At 32.9% G+C, this 16,953-nt stretch overlaps 1 protein-coding gene across 3 annotated transcripts in view; it reads right to left on the minus strand.

The window, feature by feature from the left end:
* Positions 1 to 16,953, minus strand: part of LOC129237120 (voltage-dependent calcium channel type A subunit alpha-1) — a 241,212-nt gene that overhangs the window by 140,514 nt on the left and 83,745 nt on the right. For all 3 annotated transcript variants that reach the window (XM_054871587.1, XM_054871590.1, XM_054871589.1), the window contains 2 exons: positions 12,666 to 12,863; positions 10,633 to 11,146 (listed from right to left, as the gene is read on the minus strand). In XM_054871587.1, the coding sequence (XP_054727562.1) occupies positions 10,633 to 11,146; positions 12,666 to 12,863 (712 nt within the window). The remainder of the gene's footprint in view (positions 1 to 10,632; positions 11,147 to 12,665; positions 12,864 to 16,953) is intronic.

The following is a 16,953-nucleotide window of genomic DNA, read 5'->3' on the forward strand; positions in this document are numbered from 1 at the left end:
AATAGAAAACATTTACATTTGTATGTAAATTGTTTTTGCTTTTATAGGAAGTCAGCTGAGAAAGTATTAAATAAGTATTTGCATTTGTACGAATATATAGGATATAGAAAGGCGGACGGAAATTATCTAACATAGAATAAAAGAAATATTAACTATATTACAATATATAAAAATGTACCGTTTACAACTACATAAGTTAATTACAGAATATTTATATATACAAAATAATAAATTTATAGTATATAGATATTTCTTAAAACTTAGGAAATAAAATTTCTGGAATAAAAGTGCTTGAAAAGTTATTTATGTATTATAGTTTTGACAATTTTAAGATTGTGATTCAAACTAAATAAATTGATGAATGAATGATAAGATAAGACTTAAATTGAACAATATGTGATAAGTTAATGATAGAAATCGAAAAAATTTGATGGGAAAAGGGTTATATTTTATTGGCACAGAAGTTGAACTGAGATTCTTGAAAGCTTAAAAGCCATCTGGGTTTGTTTTTTTCATACTAAAAGACTTTTTTGAACTCAAGCAAGTTAAACTTCCAGAAGGTAATGAGAAACAATCAACATTTTTTTTTTTTTGTAATATGACATGTTTTATAACACAACGACTTTTTGTAACATGACACTTTTTTGTAACATAACCATTTTTAACAAATTCTTACCAACTCTCAAGGTGTAAGAAAAAACCCTGAGAGAAAACTTTTCTGTAGCATAACATTTTCTTTCAGCAAGAGATGTAGAGGAAAACGGGATCTCCAAATTCTATTAGACCTTTGCCATTGCTTGCCGAGGGGCGACCGCTATTGGAAAAAAACTTTTTCTTTATTTTCTCTGAACTCCGAATGGTAGTCACTCACCAACCCATACGGCTACGACGGCCGTTTTCAGCATTATCAACATCAACTTTGTGAGAAAAAAGTGAAATTCAACCCCTTTTTTTGTAACATGAGACTTATTTCATGGCATGATAATCTTCAATAATTCATTACTTATTATCAGCTTAGTTGGAAAGCTACGAAAATCCTGACATTACACTTGTTTGGTAACATGCCACTATTTTTGACATATGACCATTTCTTGCTCAAATTGTGAGAAAAAAGTAAAAACCTTGACATACCATTTTTTGCAGCATGCCATTTTTAGTCGTTACTTTTAAGCCGTTTTCCACGAAAAGAGCTATTATAGAAAAACGGGATTTCAAATTGTACAATAGCAAGACATTTTTCAACATTATCACATTACATATACTTTTCAACCATTTTCTACTTATTAGCAACATGAAATTAGTAAAAAGGTAGTAATAATCATTACATAACACTTTTTTGTAGCATGACATTTTTTTTGGAATATGCTACTTTAATTATAACATGCCACATTGTTGTGGCAAGAAAGTCTCTAGAGCTGTTATGGAAAAACCGGGCTTCAAATCTAAAATTACTGTGGCATAAATATACAAGTAAAGTGTCATGCAACACAACCGCTGTCATCAGCCTAATCCAAATTGCCTGAAATTTTTTTTTAATAATTTTATAATGTCCTTGATTTTCATTCTAAATATGTCTAAACCTTTATAGTATGAACTTTAGAAAATGCCCTTTATCAAGTTACTCCATGTCAGTTTCGCTGCTGTGCCAATACATACGGACGAGTCACATTTACATGTATGAAATTTGAATGCACTCTCCTTTGCTCGTTAGCGTTAAACGCGCCAAAAACTCCTGTTCAATATTATTTTTCGTAGATCTTATTAAAATAATAGTTCTTACATTTGCAGTTGCTTAAATTATTTTAACAATAAGTTTACAGAATTACAATGTATGTACATATGTATATAAAATAAGTATATATGTCAAAAGTTGTTGCCGAGTAAGGCAGTAGCAAGCAAAATAAATATAAATATTTTCTGGCACAACTAAGCGTGCTTAGCTTGGCATTCTTTAACCGTTAGCGCGCGTTAGGCAACACAAAAAAATTAAAAAATATAATTATTCATATACTTGTGCAGAGCTTAGATTGAGTTTTCGCAGGAACTCGATTAAAATCCTTTATCTAATTTCATACGGATGGCAAACTGTTAAGTTGTTTTAAGTCATAAATTGATCCCAAATGAAATTAGTGCTTGTTCACAAATTTTCTTGGTTTCGGAAGTACTTGAAATTACTAGTATTATGAATTATTGACATGTGATTATTAAAAAAGAATTGAAATTTTTAGTCATCTGTGACAAAAAAAACATTTTTAGTTTAATAAAAATTTATATAAAACAATTTCCGGTTATAGTACATTTTTTATGGTTTGTAATTTTTTCAAAAAAGTTCTTTGTTATTTAGTAATGTGTAAATGTAACCATTACCATTTTATGTAATTTGTGTAGCTAAAAAAAGTCAGCGTTCAAACGAATGTTTTAATACGTGTGTATGTTCTAACCTATAACTGTCATATTTAAAGTGACGTATTTACTTACATTAGATGTAATTTGTATCAACACACACCTTCTTATAATAAGTTATGTAAAATTAAAAATCGGTCGAGCATATGCCTCTCCAACAAGGGAAAGGTTTATAGAGATAATTGAAAAAACGTATAAACTCAAGCGGCAATTTTTGAATGTTGGCCTTAAAGAACAATACGCAAATTATTTAAAACAATTAAATGTGCTGGGTAAATTTTTCTTTATATTTAGAAGACTGGTAGCTGAGTTAAAAAAATCCAAAGGTTTTTGGAATTTTATGCGCTTCAAGCTTGGCTCATTTCATATAGCAACGCGCATGTGCTGCAATGAAATTGAAACCCTAAATGACACAGTATAATTCTTTAATTTATCTGATTTGAAATCTGGCAATATAAATGATGTCGCCAATTATAGGCCCATCGTTAAGCAGACATCCTGATTTAAGCTCTTATTTATTTTATTATTATTTGGTCGATTGGTAAGCTGACTGCCTGCTCTAAACTCTTACCTGTATTTATTATATTTTGCTTTTATTTTTATTTATATTTATATAATTATTTAGTCTATGAACACAAGTTTCTTATAGACAACAAAAAGGAGAATAACTATAGATTGTGATTTAAAGACATAAAAAATATAATATAAATTGACTGAAAATACACTTTTCGGTGATTAGAAATATATTAGGTGCGCAAGTAAGTTCCCAAGAGATCAATGGATGCCGCCAGCAGTGCGTGCTAGTCGATTCTAACGTAGGTCGATATGCCTATCCTGTCTTGAGAATGACGACACTGCAGAGCATTTTTTCTGTAGCTGTCCTGCATTTTCCAGAATCAGACTTCGGATATTGGGTTGCGATATACTGAGTATGGACAAAGTTCAATCTAATCTTATCTAACCTAAACTTCATAAACAAAGCTTAGACATATGGTAAACAAACTCCTTCGACACATTAGTGATTGTGTTTCGGTATCATATACTTTTGGTTTGGTTATTCGCGCGAAGTGTTGATTTTCCTCTTTCATTCGAAAAAAAACGGCGACTGAAGCGCATCGAGAGCTACAAAGAGTTTAGCGTTAAGTGAAACAACGGGGAGATTGGTTCCGTCGCTTCAAGGACGGTGATTTTAATGTTGATGACCGTCCGCTTGAAAGAAGGCCAAAAACCTTGGAAGACGCTAAATTGGAGGTATTGCTAAAGGAGGATCCGTGTCAAACGCAAGAAGAGCTTGCTTCAGTTTTAGCAGTTACCAATCCATTTCCAAGCGATTGCATGCTTTGGGAATGATTCAGAAACAGGAGACTTGGGTTCCTTTCCCAGAAAGATGGGGAAAAGTAGTAACCAGCGATTGGCAATACTTTCAATGATTCACTTGTAATCATTTTCTTAGAATAAAGTTGTATTTTCATTAAAAAAAACAGCGAGAACTTAGTTGCGCATGTAATAGTTGGATAGAACCTGAGGCTAAACTAAATTCACTTCAGATTCGAACAATAGGAGTATTACGCGAATTCTTCGTTTTACGTTTATCACCATATTAAGGTAAAAAAGGTAAAGAGCTACGAATAATACGCTGGGATATATTGAAATTAATTTTTTCCGAAAGAAGTGAACAGTTAATACTGCAATTGATGAGGTTATAAACAAAGAGCGATAAGACTGATCTTCTTACTTCCTAAGACTTTAGGTTTATCAAAAGCAAACGATACCGATGTGCAGAAATTGGCTCATTGAAGCTCAATGAACGTAGAGAAAATTTTTTTTGAACTCGTTCAATTCTGTTTATGGCCTTGTATAAATCGGTCTGCAACTGAACGAGCGAACGAAAGACGTACTCGTATACTATATAATAATTTAAGAGCATAAGGGTTAGTAATTTGGAACTATTTCGCCTCACAAACCCTAATATCGAACAAGATTTTGAATTAATTTGATTTATGTATCTAATAAATGAGGTGTGTATTCGAAAATACTTGTATAACAGTAAGATCTTTAATTTCATCCAAACTTTCCAGCAAGGAATGAAAAGTATTGTAAGACGTCGCCTAGTTATTGTGAGTTTTCGAATACGTTAGCCTAAAGTACTTCGAAAACATTGTTAAAACTAAATTATCTTTCGTTGTCAAATGCATTGTTGAACCACAGCAACATGGTTTCATTGTCAGACGGCGTGGAGCCGCTTCTACTAATTTAGCATCTTTCTCAGAATTCGGTGTATCTGTTTTGAAAGTAAAACTTGAGTATGCTTCCGACATATGTACATATAAAACCCTATTTATATTTGCTATGCGGTCAGAATCGAAAGGTTGCAAAGCAAACTCGTTCGTTTTGCTTTAAGTTCTGTTCATTTCGCAGACTCCTAGCCACGTTACTGCTCTCGTTGTAAGCTTATCAATTTACAAGCTTTCGAGACTAGAAGAACTGTTCAGTTGTTTACGTTTGTCTTTGATCTCGTAGTTGGCTTTTTGGTTTATTCAGAACTTCTTGAGACTATGTACTCTGCCTCACAGGTATCTACGTTCATCTTTGCTATTTCAATTGAGTAGCTCTTAATCTAATTCTTCTATTCTATTTCAACCCGATTTTCGAACTTTTACTGAATTTAAGAAGACCCTAAAGTGTTTAAATATTGATTTCTTGTTGACAAAGCTTATAACTTTTTATATTATATATAACTTTATCTCTATTATTTGTCTGCGTTTAATTATGATTCGTCTTTTGGAAACTATGACATATGAACACTGAATAAATTTGAATTGAATTGAAATATTTTCTATTCTATTTTCTAAAAAATTTGCGTAAATTGCGAAAGAAATGGTATTGTGTGGCGGCTGGGTCTAATAAGTATGGGGGATGACAAAGAAATTCCCTACTACAATTCACGTAATTTATCAACAGTCGTTCAGGCAGTGATTATCTATAGTATGATAATTTTACAAAATTTTCTATATGGAGAATGTGGATTTGTTCTAAAGTTATTGAACACATTTAGATTTAGAGTTCTGACCAAGGGGATATCATAACCAACCAGCCTGACTAAGTGTGGAGCCACAACACCCTTAATTGTACCTAACCTACCGGTTACGTTTTATCACTTCTAATATTCCGTTAAAAGAGCAGGAATTACAACTAAGTAAGCTGAGTGTTTGCATGTAATGTCTGAGCCAAAGAAGTAGCAGTCATGAAATACATATCTACATATGCAGGCAATTCGTGTGAAGGTTGCCGAAGACGGGAGCCACTTTGAAGGTAGTATTTTCTTTTAAATTTCCGCTTGTATTTTGATTTTATTTAAAATGATGAATAATCTTGCTCACTATGGATTAAAATGAAATACGCTCGTTAAATTCCTATGGGAAGTAGGAAGAAGTAAATGGCATTTTGTTCTTTAATAGCACATTTTAAATTTAAATCAGATCTTAAGAAATAGTGTTTTGATTACTTAAACTGGTCTCAATTTTTATTACATTAATTGTTACTGCTCCTAATAATGGTTCTTAGAATTTTTTTCGAAATTATTGCTTAGTTTGTATTAGACAGTTGCGTATCTGAAAAATAAAACAAATTAGAAGTTTAGATAATTAAATACTACAATTGTATAAATATTCCGTACCTCTCAGCATAATTCCTAGGCAATATTCCAAAAATTCCAATGCCAAGTTGAATGAATTTCTCTGTATAAGTTTTGGGGTGAGAAGTTTTCAAACGTCCGTTCGCTATTTTGAATTGCTACTTTTAACTTAAAATATACATACATTTGAAATTTATTATTGAAAAATAACCTAAATAGCACAACCTAAATTATTTTTATTTGAAAGTAGAAAGATAAGCAAATAATTTATGTTTACATAATACCTTCTCCATGATATTGAGTATCGCACTTTTTCCAGAAGTGTTTGCGTGACGTCATTCTAAGACTCGTCTGATTTTGATGTACATCAGTTACTATATAGATTTTGCTTAGTTAAATACATAATTCTTATTCATTAGCAAAACGAATATTTGAAAGCTGACTTTTCTAGCACATTACATTTTATTTTAATATAATTCCTTCTTAGTTGATTAATAATTGATTTTTCCACAAAATTTTTGTTAAAATTTTTAGTATAATTAAAAAAAAATAGTGCATTAATAAATACCAAATGAAAATATAAAAGCGAATCGGTAAGCAATTGCAAAGCTTAAAGCAATTGTGCAGAAAAGCGAATTTTTTTCTGAGAACATAACATATTTTTTACAAAATGTGTTAAATTTTTATATGAGCAATTGTGTGTTCTTCTTTTTAATTTTAATTAACAAATAAGTGTTGATTTTCACATGCATTTAAAAGTATCATTTACATGGTTCGTATTTGCGCGGCTATATATGCACGTAGGGTTATAAGAAAATGTATTTCCTGAGTAATATTCGACCTATGACAAGGCATATGAGAGAAGACCAACGGCATATCTGCTAAATGACAAATGGGATATGGCAAATCATAATTGAAGTATGTATTCTGTGGTAAGAGGAATGAAATAAACTATAACAAAAATTATTTATGACCTATGACATAAGACGACTGACAAATGGAAAGTGATATTTGATTAATAATTTATGCGCGGTGACACGAAATAAATAACTAAGAAAAACGACAAGAAATCTATGACAAATTACGTATGAAAAATGACAGATGACAATTCAAAAAATACTAATCGCTAAGGACTACTGACGACTGTTTGATGACTAGTGACTAATGACTATCGACATATGATATGTAGAATGCAATGGACTAACCCTAAAAATATGGAAAAGGATCGAGAATACTGAAATTTATTAATGATTATTCAAAAGGTACATTATCTGTTCTATTACCGATACTTATGAACGAACTACCGAAAGATTTTAACAATCTTCATTAAACTAAAAAAAATGTATTGTAATATTCGTATTTTTACAATACATTTTTTTGCTCCTTTAGTAAGGTTCTTGGCAATATACTTAAAAATGGTCTTACAAAAGACGCACGTAGATGGTGTTTTATAACAAAAATGTAAACATTCATATCCTTTCAGACCCTATCTCTATGTGAAAGATGACATCATTTAATATCCACTATGGGCCCGTGTTCAGATAAAACCCACCGAAAAGTCAATCCAAATTGTTGAGAACGTCGAGATATCGATGTCGAAGGCTGTTCAGTAACACTTTGCACATTAGGCAGCTTATTTCTTAACGGAACTTCTAGTTTTTGATCCCTCAGTTCTTTTTCTAGCCTCGACAGAACCAATTTTTTTGAAATTGTTTCACCAACCTTCAAACTGTCGACTCATTGGGACGATTATTTCCACAAAAAAAATCAAGAATTTTGAAATATCGACTGATTTTTTAAGATTGACCATTTTCTTAATAAGTATCAATTATTTTATCCCGTTGTTCTGTCGTATAAAATTGTACATCGGTCTACTTGAGAAATATCAAAGATGGCCTACAAACAGGTTCAGCAATGGAATTATTCACTACTGAAATCTAATCGGCAGAGGCTTTATTACAGCAAAGCTATCAGTATTATTATTACATTCACTATCGAATTATTTAAAATGTTTTATTAATCTAGTAGTGCAACTTTAGATCATTGAATATAACGAAATCATGAGATAATAAAAAAAATAATAGCAATAATTTCAAATTATTCAAGAAAATAAAGAACAACAAACGGAAAATGACGGATGTAGAACAAACACACATATAAGACAAATGACATATGGAAAATAACAAATTACAATGAAAAAGGGCAAATGATATATTAAAAGTGAAATATGACAAATATTAAATGAAACTTAGGTTAGGTTAGGTTGAAGCTGTTGTCATGTGGGACATATTCAGGCTCATAGCCCATTGTGATGCCGCGTGGGGAGCTTGTCTCTATCTCTCCTAAAACCAGCATGTGCTTTTCAAAAATTTTAGAATATCTCTGATTTCTGCAGAACTGAAATCTTCCAACTCATAAAAAATTGTTTACCCAGACTAGTAAACCTGCGTTTGGATAGAGCAGAACAGTGGCACAGTAGGTGCGAGACTGTCTCTTCCGCGCTCTCATCTAGACAACTTCTAGCGAAGTAATGTGTTACCCATCCTTGGGCGTGTCTACCTATTTGGCAGTGCCCCGTTATGACTGAGATCAATGTGCTTTTGGCTTAGCAGAGATTCTGTGCATTTAGCATTTAGAGTCGGCCACAGTTGACGGGCGATTTTACAGGTGGCTTCGTTTCGCCATCTTTCGTTTGCTTCTCTTAAAATTTCTTGAAGGAAGAATCGCTTGCAGGTTTGTAAGGGTGTCCCTATGTCATCGTCTAAAATGAAACTTTATTAATAACATAGTATAGACATTTGACAAATAAAAAGTAAGAAGAGACAAATAATAGATGGCAAATGAAACAAACAAAATATATATTGAAAATGCTACAAGGATATATTAAATATGACAAATGACACACTACAAATAAAATGTAAAAAGTGGCAAATGACAAATGACATATGAAAAATAACAAATTACATTGAAAAAAGTGATATATTAAAAATGAAAAATGGCACATGACAAATAAAAGGTAAAAAGTGACAAGTGACAAATGACAAATGACAAATGTAATATATGTATGTTAACATATGAGATCCTTGCCCTATAGTATGTGACATGTGGCTGCGATCTATCACATGACTCGCAATGTAATCCATTTGACCTATCGCCATTACCATGCCATATTACAATTGAAAAATGGCACATAATCTGTAAAAACCTTTAATCAATATCGTGCCACGCGCCAAATAGTTTGATATGCGCTTTATATGGGCACGCAAATACGATAGCTAAAAAACTAATGTTTATCAATTATATAATATAAATAAATAAATAAAATAAAGTGTGTCAACAATATCAAAAGCCAATTTTGCATTGTTTAAGCTTCAATTATGTGAAAGAATATTGAAATGAGTACTAAAAGCTACAATTACTAAAAATCCACAATACAGTAAATATGTACTTATTCCTTTGAGAAGTGAATTTCTGAAAGCTCCTACATACATTGCGACATTGAATGATTTGCAATGCTGCACAAACTTTCGAAAATTCAGCGCTATATGTAAATATTACATATCTCATTAAAGCTTTCATTAGCTTGTAGTGATTGCACACATTAATGGTTCGACGTTCAACAACGGGCACTTACAACAGGTGCTTACAACACAGATGCATGTACGAAATCATATACATGTAGGTACTTAGTACTACTCGAGTAAGAGTATATATATATAGATTTGCTGGCAAAATTATTGCTATCTATTAATATAGTAACGCTTTTACCTGAGCTTGTTTCGGATATTATTATTGTTATGTTATCATTATTGAATATTCAGTGTAATTCAATTTTAGTTTTGCGAAGCAATAATAATTTTGAAAGCTCGATATCCCACCGTATTGATAAATATTATTTCATTGCGCATTGACTAACACTTCCTTACAATCTTCTATTTTCAAGTAGATATGCAATGAAGTATTAGTGAATACATTTATATGTCTGTATTTGGCTATGTGTGACCTAACACCTAAGCTAAAGAAAATGTGGAACCTATACGCGGTGGTGTAATGGATAAATGAATTGAAAATATGTGTGAGGTGGTGGCTGGGAAGCAGAAAACTTGGAACAAGCTTATTATTCCATTACCAACTCAATGCTGAGTGGAGCTATTGTACATTTCTATAAAAATTATCTGGGTAAGAGTTGACTTAGTTTTGAAGGAATAAATTTTTTTCTAAAAGTAAGAAACACGTTACAAATGTGACATTTAGATTAGTTTTGAAAAGAGTTAGTTAGAATTTTTTTTTGCTGTGGGAATTGATTAGTTAGAAGTTAATTGAATAGCTAAAAGTCGGTTAGAGCCGAGCTAAGTAAAAATGCAAATAAATATTAATACATATACATATAAAAACAAATGTTTGCAGTAGGTGATTTTAAATATTTTGTTTTAGTTTAATCTTTCGTCTGCTTTTTTATATTTTATTTTCTTATTTTTGGATAAGCTCACAATGCAGTTCACGGCGTAAGTTAAATTTGAGACAGTAAAAAATTACAATAGCTGAATATGTACGAGTAGAGGAGTACTTAGGAGTACTCTGTTTGATCAACTTACACAGAATAAATCATTCCTTTCTTAGCGCCACCTTGCGATTTAATACCCTGATACATGACTTCATTCCAATCTTCACCGGTTAGAATTTGAAATACTGTAAGTAAGGCTATGGGGAATGTGTTGAAATTTGTTTCGGGGGTACCGCTTTTAAAACTAAATTGCCCGCCAAACAATTGCATGCCGAGTAGTGCAAATATTAGAATGAACAAGAAGAGCAGGAACAATAGTGAAATAATGGATCTCATCGAGTTCAACAACGAAATCACAAGATTTCGCAAAGATGACCAATATTTGGTCACTTTGAATATACGGAGTAAACGTAGAGCTCGCAATACGGATAGACCGAATGAGCCTCCCTTGACCTCAGACCATATCACTTCGAATATCGAACCACTAATGACGACACAATCGAAACGATTAAACGACGACTCGAAGTAGGTACGCGGTCCGAGTGCATACATTTTGATGAACATCTCCGACATGAATAGACCCAAAAACGAAAATTCAGCAATGTCTATAACGAAAGAAATAAGAAGAAAATAATGAATTCGGTATACATATAGACGTTTGATTTTATTACTATTATTGGTAAGGAATATATACAATATAACCCTATCTTAATTAACACATTGGCTACTAGGGCCTTCGGTGTTTATTGACTTGAATAGAAAATGACTTATTTCTTTCCAGCTGTACATTTGAAAAATGGTCTGATATTTTTACTCATTTTATATATAAGTATATGTATACCTTAGCCACATTGTCAATTGTACCGTAGTTCTAAATGTGGTAGTCTATTTGGTGGTTAGAGTTGAACAAAGGTCTAGGATGTGTTGGATTGAGAGGTGCCATTCACAAAACTGACAAGTGGGGGGAGGGGAGCCGAGGAGAAGATGTTCGTGTGTTAGTTTACTATGGCCGAACCTCAGTTATAGGAAAGTTGAGATTTGGAGTTTGGAAAGGGAAGTTGGGAATAGGGATTTTTTTTTAATTTGATTATTTAATATTTACTTTAAGGCAATAAGAAGCGAATAGCGATGTATCATAAGCGGGAGCACAAATGGTTTCTTGGGGGTGGAAAAAGTGCCCCCAAATTATGATAAAGCAAATTGTATAGATTCTGAATAATATAAACACTCCACAACAAAACTATATCACCTCAGCTTTTTGACCAGTTTTAACTAATATACCTTTCTTGATTTTAAGATTTTTTAATAATTGTTTACATAAAATTATAGCTCATTATCTAACAAAACCATAAAAGTCGAATTTTAAAATTCTTCCATGGTTTTTATTTAGAATATTTCGAATAATTTTGATAAGCAATTTTATATTTAAATAAAGAGTCAATTTGAAATTGCAAAAAAAAACGGTTGACTTCTTACAACTTTTCTTCTTGACGGTGTTGCCCATTTTCTTCTTATAAAACAAAATGTCGTGCAATTGTTTTCATATACATATATGCCTTTCATCATTAATGACTAATAGAACTAACTAGTTTTTGGAAGTCCCAGGGCAACCGCTCTTTTGCGCGCGGTTTATCTCGTAAGCCTGTAGCGATGATTTTGATATTTTCATTTGCTTTCGATGTCTCAGCGGTAAGGGAGAAACTTCGAATTTAAATCCTAATACAGCCACTGGAAGCAGTGTATTTAATGAAATAATTACAACTAAGCTTTGTATTGAGTGGTAGGCAGTAACAGATATGACACAAATTTCTTAGTGTACAATATATTTTAGAGAGGCTGTAGGGAGAAGGTGGTGATGGGAGCAGATTAGGCGAAAGTTCATTTTGAAACCAAGCTTAGGACTATCCGTCATAATCTACGAGTATTGGCAGAAGCTTAGTTTAGTTTGCGTTTAAGTTTAGACCATTCGTTTTGGCATAGGCTGTTATTCTACTACAATATATCTAGATCATCATTCAGTCCGCGCACCCAATTCGTCTCCAAGGCCGATATTATATATTTATACTTGTAATAATTTCGCTTTTATGTACTTATAAAGACATAGAAATACATTTGTATACTCACATAAAAATTGCGTTAAAAATTTTGGTTGACCATAATGCTCTACGGCGACGCACATAGTGTTCAGGAATACGAGTACGATGACGAACCAATAGAACCATTGCGTTTTCACCGTGTGCCGTATCCAGAAGCGGAAGCGTTTCTCGGCACGCCAAAAGCCCGTACAGCTGCCTTGAGGTTTCGGGCGTGATTTAAGATATCCTGTTATTAGAATCGCAATGGGACAATACAATGGAAGAAAACACTTGAGTTAGTAAAGTTTTGAAGATATCAATATTATACATACATAAAGGGAATCAACTTGTAATGAATATATATAGTAATTATGTATGTAGGTAAATAATGTACGAGCATGTTTTAATACCGCATTAGGAAGGAGTATATATATATATGTAAATACATTAAGAAAATGTTAAACACATACATATGCATATGTACGAGTATATTGCATGTATTTATGTATATATGTAAACAGAAATGCACATAGAATATTGAATAATGAGCTACTGCCTTAAAAATTTCTTGCGCTGCATATCGTTGGCGAATTACGAAAGACCCTAGACAATTTTTTCTTATTTCTTCACTTCATTTTTATATAATGCTAAAAACTCTATTTGAAACAATTTGAGCAAAAATTTTTTAAGCACATTTAAGAGGCCCTTATGCATTCATTTTTCCTGAAATAATTATAAGCTCTTGAAAAATTTTAACTATGGTTTTTTATTTTCTATTTTTTATTAAATGAAAAATTTTACTAATATATATTGTTTTTTTGATAAATTTCAAGACTGTTGGATGCTGTTAAATTATTCATGTGTGCATGTATAAATACATAGTATATAGTAAATAGCGTTGGCAAGCTAAGTTATTAAGCAGCATAGAGCGCACAATAAAAGCTTCTAAATATTTGTATGCTATTCTTCACGTTTATTTAAAATGATAGTGTTTTTTTAGCGAAAAAGAGTACAATTAAAAAAAAATGAGTGGATTAAAGTTAAATTAAATTAGAACTGAAATAAAAATTGTATTTGTGCTTGTGTGAATATATATGTGAATAAATTCTTAAAACTTTTATCTTAAAGCATTTACATGGCCTCAGTTGAAGAGAAATAGTGTAATAAAGTATATGAACTTATTTAAAGCAAATTGATTTATACATTGGAACGATTTCTGCAATTTTATAGCTAAGCTAATTTGCCAGTTTTTCAAAAATAAATATAAATTTTTCCCCAAATATATTAGGTGCGCAACTAAGTTCTCGCTGTTTGTCAGTAGATGCCACCAGCAGTGTGTGCTAGTCGAATTTACCATTAAGGGGTTATATACCTTGTGGTCCGGTGAAATTAGCGAAAGTTGGGTTTTTTTTAAAGATATGTAGCAATAATTTTATTGTATAAAAGTTTTTATTATTGGATATTACAATGTTTAAAGAAAAAAAAAGGCTTTGTTTGTGTAAAAATATTTAAAAATGGCGGAGTTATGGCGTTTTCCCCCAAGACCCTTTTTTTGGAAGAGGCTTGCGGTGGACGCGATTCAAGTCCACCAAGTCAACTGAAATCAAAAAATCGAAAAGATTTCATTAGTATAGGGTTATATCTTCTTAGTGAACGATCAATATATTAAATATTTTGATTTTTGTGAAAATGGGAACATGTTTTTAAAAAACTCCACTTCTACAGTCCTAAAATTGGCATTAAAAAATTCATATCTGCAAAATAAAAATTTATACATAAAAAGTTGATCGTTCACTGAGAGGCGACATCAATTACGAACAATTTAAAAAAAAAATTATAAAAATCGGTTGAATACTTTTTTTGCAATCGCGTCCACCGCAAAAGCATTTTTGGAAAAACACGTTTTTGAGATAATCGCGTTTAAAGTTTCAAGCGCCGCATGAGGCCGTACGCTCAGGACGTGACGACGCACAATTTAAAACGCTGTAACTTTCGATCTATTGCTCAGATCTCTATGAAATTTTTGGAAAATGTTCTCAAGGGATTGTACTTTACGATAAAGAAATAAAATTTATTTTGATTTTTTTGAAAAACACAAGGTATATAACCCCTTAATCAAACGTCACAAACCAAGGTCAGACATATAGTAAACAAACTGCTTTGACACATTAGTGATTTTGTTTTGCTATCAAATACTTTTGGTTTTGTGACAATGTCTGATTTTGTGCCGAATAATCGTCATTTGCGGGAAGTGTTGATTTCCCTCTTTCATTCGAAAAAGGGCGTCTTAAGCGCATAGAGAGCTACAAAAAGTTTATAGAGATGCTGCGTTAAGTGAAACAACGGGCCAAGTTTGGTTCCGTCGCTTCAAAGACGGTGATTTTAATGCTGATAACCGTCCGCGTGAAAGAAGGCCAAAAACCTTCGAAGACGCTGAATTGGAGGCATTTCTCAAGGAGGATCCGAATCAAACTCAAGAAGAGCTTTCATCAGTATTAGGAGTTGCCCGCCAATCCATTTCCAAGCGATCGCATGCGTTGCAAATGATTCAGAAAAAGGGGACTTGGTTTCCTTATGAGGGATGTTGAAGGTCGTTTTTTCGCCTGTGAACAACTGCCCCAACGGCAAAAAAGGATGGGGTTTCTTCATCGCATCGTGACAGGTGATGAAAAATGGATTTACTACAGCAATCCAAAGAAAAGAAAGTCATGGGAACAGCCCGGTCAAGCTTCTACGTCGTCGCTTCGGCAGAATACGCACACTGCGAAGGTTATGCTATGTATTTGGTGGGACCAAGTAGGTGTTATTTATTATGAACTGTTAAAACCAAGCGAAGCCATCACTGTGGATCGGTATCGACTTCAATTGATGCGATTGAGCCGAGCACTGCGCGAGAAGCGGCCGCAATATGCGGAGAGGCATGAAAAAGTGTTTCTATAGCATGACAACGCTCGGCCTCACGTTGCCAAACCCGTTAAAACCTACCTGGAAACACTGAAATGAGAAATCTTACTCCACCCGCCACATTATTCAGATATTGCGCCGTCCGATAATCACCTATTCCGATCGATGGCACATGGTCTAGCTGACCAGCAGCTCCATTCATATGAAGACATCAAAAAATGGCTTGATCCGTGGATAGCCTCAAAAAGCGAACAGTTTTACCACAACGGTTTACGAAATGTACCAGAAAGATGCAAAAAAGTAGTAGCCATCGATGGGCAATACTTGGGATGGGCAATGATTCACTTGTAACCATTTTTTTAGAATAAAGTTGTGTTTTCATCAAAAAACAAAACAGCGAGAACTTAGTTGGAAGTTAAATGTATCACTAATTAAATATTGATTTTAGGTTAACACAGATTACGCAAATAAATAGTAGATCGACACTTAGAAGAAAACAGAAATCAAATTTTAAGTATTTTTTATGAAGCCTAATTTTTCACTCGCAGTTTAAAAGTATTTCCCTAATAATTATCGGTGTACAAATAGAAATCGTTGTATCGCAGTAAATGGCGCCTGTGGTAAATTCTTGTCAAGATGTAAATAATTCGTCATTTAACATTTCTGAATTTTCCTCCGCTTCATATACGCTCGGGCCAGAAAATTGGTCATAATACGAAATTGTGAAATTTTCAGAAACAGCTGTTATGTATCATAATTGTACAAATAGAGGATGGTGCAAAATTAATCATCCAATTTTTTTAAGAATAACATTTTGGTTAAAAAAAATATTTTGCCTGATGGAAATCTTTAGTTTGACCTAAAATTAATCATCCAATTTTTTTTATGAAAATTATTTTCAGGGATGCAAATCTTTAGTTTCACCTTTAAGCGCTCCATTGCGGGGCCCTCAGAACCACACCCACAGATGCACTAAATATTATTCTTAGCATTTTACCAATAGAGCAGTACGGTAAGCAAACAGCTGCCAAAGCAACTCTCAGACTAAGAGAAATCGGCCTACTCAGAACGTACCAAAGAGGGCACTCCTCAATTTTGGAACAATTCCCCTGCATTCCCAGCACAACGGATTTCTGTAAGACCAAGGACATCAATTTCGATAAATCCTTTGTCACAGTATTTCCTTCCAAAGAGGAATGGGATAACGGGCTCATTGTCAAGATAAATGACTTAAACATATACACAGATGGCTCAAAACTAGACAATCAAGTAGGCGGAGGGGTCTACTCCGACAAACTCGGAGTATGCCAATCATTTCGCTTGCCTGATCATTGCAGTGTATTTCAGGCGGAAGTCACTGCCATAAAAGAAGGGCTTAAAGAGATAAAAACGAGAGTATTATCCGCAAATGAAGTCTTCATTTACTCGGACAG

Source organism: Anastrepha obliqua, chromosome 2 (assembly GCF_027943255.1).
Source record: "Anastrepha obliqua isolate idAnaObli1 chromosome 2, idAnaObli1_1.0, whole genome shotgun sequence".
NCBI classification, from domain to species: Eukaryota; Metazoa; Arthropoda; class Insecta; order Diptera; family Tephritidae; genus Anastrepha; species Anastrepha obliqua.